The sequence below is a fragment of the Eriocheir sinensis genome, chromosome 64, assembly GCF_024679095.1.
Source record: "Eriocheir sinensis breed Jianghai 21 chromosome 64, ASM2467909v1, whole genome shotgun sequence".
NCBI classification, from domain to species: Eukaryota; Metazoa; Arthropoda; class Malacostraca; order Decapoda; family Varunidae; genus Eriocheir; species Eriocheir sinensis.
The window spans coordinates 365,001-367,500 of record NC_066572.1 but is presented as its reverse complement, the minus strand read 5'-3'; the positions used below and the strand labels follow the sequence as shown (position 1 = coordinate 367,500).

General features: G+C 70.6%; 2 protein-coding genes across 3 annotated transcripts in view; one reads left to right on the top strand and one right to left on the bottom strand.

Moving 5' to 3' along the window:
- LOC126987096 (nascent polypeptide-associated complex subunit alpha, muscle-specific form-like) overlaps positions 1–2,500 on the top strand; it is a 61,117-nt gene that overhangs the window by 36,032 nt on the left and 22,585 nt on the right. The window lies entirely within an intron of this gene.
- LOC126987097 (skin secretory protein xP2-like) overlaps positions 575–2,500 on the bottom strand; it is a 4,411-nt gene continuing 2,485 nt past the window's right edge. The window contains exon 4 of the mRNA XM_050843819.1: positions 575–1,986. Coding sequence (XP_050699776.1) covers positions 659–1,986 — 1,328 coding nt within the window. The 3' untranslated portion in view covers positions 575–658. The remainder of the gene's footprint in view (positions 1,987–2,500) is intronic.

Below are 2,500 nucleotides of genomic sequence, written 5' to 3'. Positions count from 1 at the left end.
CTCCTCCTCCTCCTCTCCCTTCCTCTCCTCCTCCTCCTCTCCCTTCCCTTCCTCCCTTCCTCTCCTCTCCTACCTTTTCTCTCCCTTCTTCCCTTCCCTCACATTCCTCTCCTTCCCTCCCTTCCTCCCTTCCTCTCTTCCCTCCCAAATTTTCGCCTTCGCCCCTCCTTCCTTCCCCCCACCTCACCTGTCGCGCGCCCCCCCCCCTCAGTACGCCCCCCGTCTATAATTTACTTCTTGGCTCCGCTGTGGCGTCTGTTTTGGGTCAATACGTCTGTGTGTGTGTGTGTGTGTGTGTGTGTGTGTGTGTGTGTGTGTGTGTGTGTGTGTGTGGCGTGCAGACAGGTAGGCGCCGCGGTCATTAGGGCTCAGGTGACCTTGTATACCTGTGGTCCCGCCCTCTTGCATGACTCCTCCTCCTCCTCCTCCTCCTCCCCCTCCTCCTCCGCGTGTCATCTTCCTCCCATTGTCCTCCGCTTTCTCTCCTCCTCCTCCTCCTCTTCCTCCTCCATCACCAAGACAAACAACAACAAAACAAACAACACGTGTGTGGGTCAGGTGTGCCAAAGCCAGGTGTGCCGCGAGTGTTTATTGAGGCGATGCCATACAGGTGTGTGGCCCCGGGGGGCGGCGCGGCGGGGCGGGGCGTGGCGCTGGCTCACGGTGCCTTGGGGGGCTGCTGCTGGGGCTGGTCAGCGGGGGGCCCCTCGGCGGGCTTGGCCATGAAGGGAGGCAGGGGGGCCAGGGGGGGCGGCGTGGGGAACTTGCCCCCCGGAGAGAGTGGCTGCGGCGCCTGGCCCGGGGGCGGCTGGCCGAAGATGTTCCCCAGGGGCGACCCCAGGCCGGGCATGGCGCCGGGGCCCTGGGGCGCGAATGGACCCGGGGCTGGGGCAGGGCCTTGGGGCGCGAAGGGGCCCGGGGCGGGGCCTTGGGGCGCGAAGGGGCCCGGGGCGGGGGCTTGGGGCGCGAAGGGGTTGGTGCCGGGGCTCCTCTGCGGGGCGTCATGGGCCTGGGGGGCCATGGGGGTGAAGGGGGGGCTGAGGGGTGTCATGAGCGAGGAGGGGAAGAGGGGCGGCGTGCTGCCCAGGGGAGGCGGGGGCGTGCTGCCCAGACCCGCCAGGCCCCCGGATGGGTGTGGGGGGCTGGGGGCTGGCCGCTGGGGGCCCTGTGGCTTCTGTTTCTGCTGGGGCACTGGGGCCGGGGCTGTGGGCGTCGGGGGCTTGGGGGCCTGGGGTGAGGTGGGGGTGGGGGGCTTGGGGGCCTGGGGTGACGTTGGGGTTGGGAGCTTGGGGGCCTGGGGTGAGGTGGGGGTGGGGGGCTTGGGTGCTTGGGGTGACGCTGGGGCTGCGGGCGGGGCCGGGGCCGGAGCTGTGGGCGTGGCGGCTTGAGGCGGCGTGAGTGCTGGGGCGGGGGCTGTGGGCGTCGTGGGCTTGGGGGACTGCGGCTGTGGGACTGGTGCCTGTGTCTGTGGGGCCGGGGCCGGGGCTGCTAGTGGCGGCGGGGCTGGTGATGTGGGTGTCACTGGGGCGGGGGCAGCGGGTTGGCTGGGGGCTGCGGCCTGTGGGGCTGGTGCTGGAGCAGGGGCTGGGGCTTGTGTTGGGGCCGTGGGCGGGGCCGGGGCAGGTGCTGGTGGGGCTGGGGCAGGAGCCTGTGCTGGAGCAGGAGCCGGGGCTTGTGTCGGGGCTGGGGCTGGGGCAGGTGCAGGAGCAGCCTGTGTTGGGGCTGGGGCAGCAACTGCTTGGACTGGGGCTACTGGGGCCGGGGCTACTGGTGCCGGGGCTACTGGGGCCGGGGCTACTGGGGCCGGGGCTGCAGCTGGGGTAGGAGCCGGGGCTGGGGCAGGGGCAGGGGCCTGTGCTGGGGCCGGGGCAGGAGCAGGGGCAGGAGCCGGGGCGGGGGCGGGAGCTTGTGTTGGGGCCGGGGCAGGAGCTGGGGCCTGGATAGGAGCTGGTGCAGGTGCCGGGGCGGGGGCGGGGGCGGGGGCGGCGGGCGTAAGGGTGGGGGCCGGGGGCGCGTCAGCCTTGGGCGGCTCGGGTGTCCTGGGCTGGTCCGCCTCACCCTTCCCGCCGCCCTTGCCCTTCCTGGCCTTGCCCTTCTTGCCCTCAGGCTTGGGGGCTTCAGCAGGCTTGGGGGCTTCAGCAGGCTTGGGGGCTTCAGCAGGCTTGGGGGCTTCAGCAGGCTTGGGAGTCTCTACAGGCTTGGGGGCTTCAGCAGGCTTGGGAGTCTCTACAGGCTTGGGGGCTTCAGCAGGCTTTGGGGCTTCAACAGGCTTGGGGGCTTCAGCAGGCTTGGGGGCTTCAGCAGGTTTAGGAGCTTCAGCAGGCTTGGGGGCTTCAGCAGGCTTGGGGGCTTCAGCAGGCTTGGGGGCTTCAGCAGGCTTGGGGGCTTCAGCAGGCTTGGGGGCTTCAGCAGGCTTGGGGGCTTCAGCAGGCTTGGGGGCTTCAGCAGGCTTGGGGGCTTCAGCAGGCTTGGGGGCTTCAGCAGGCTTGGGGGCTTCAGC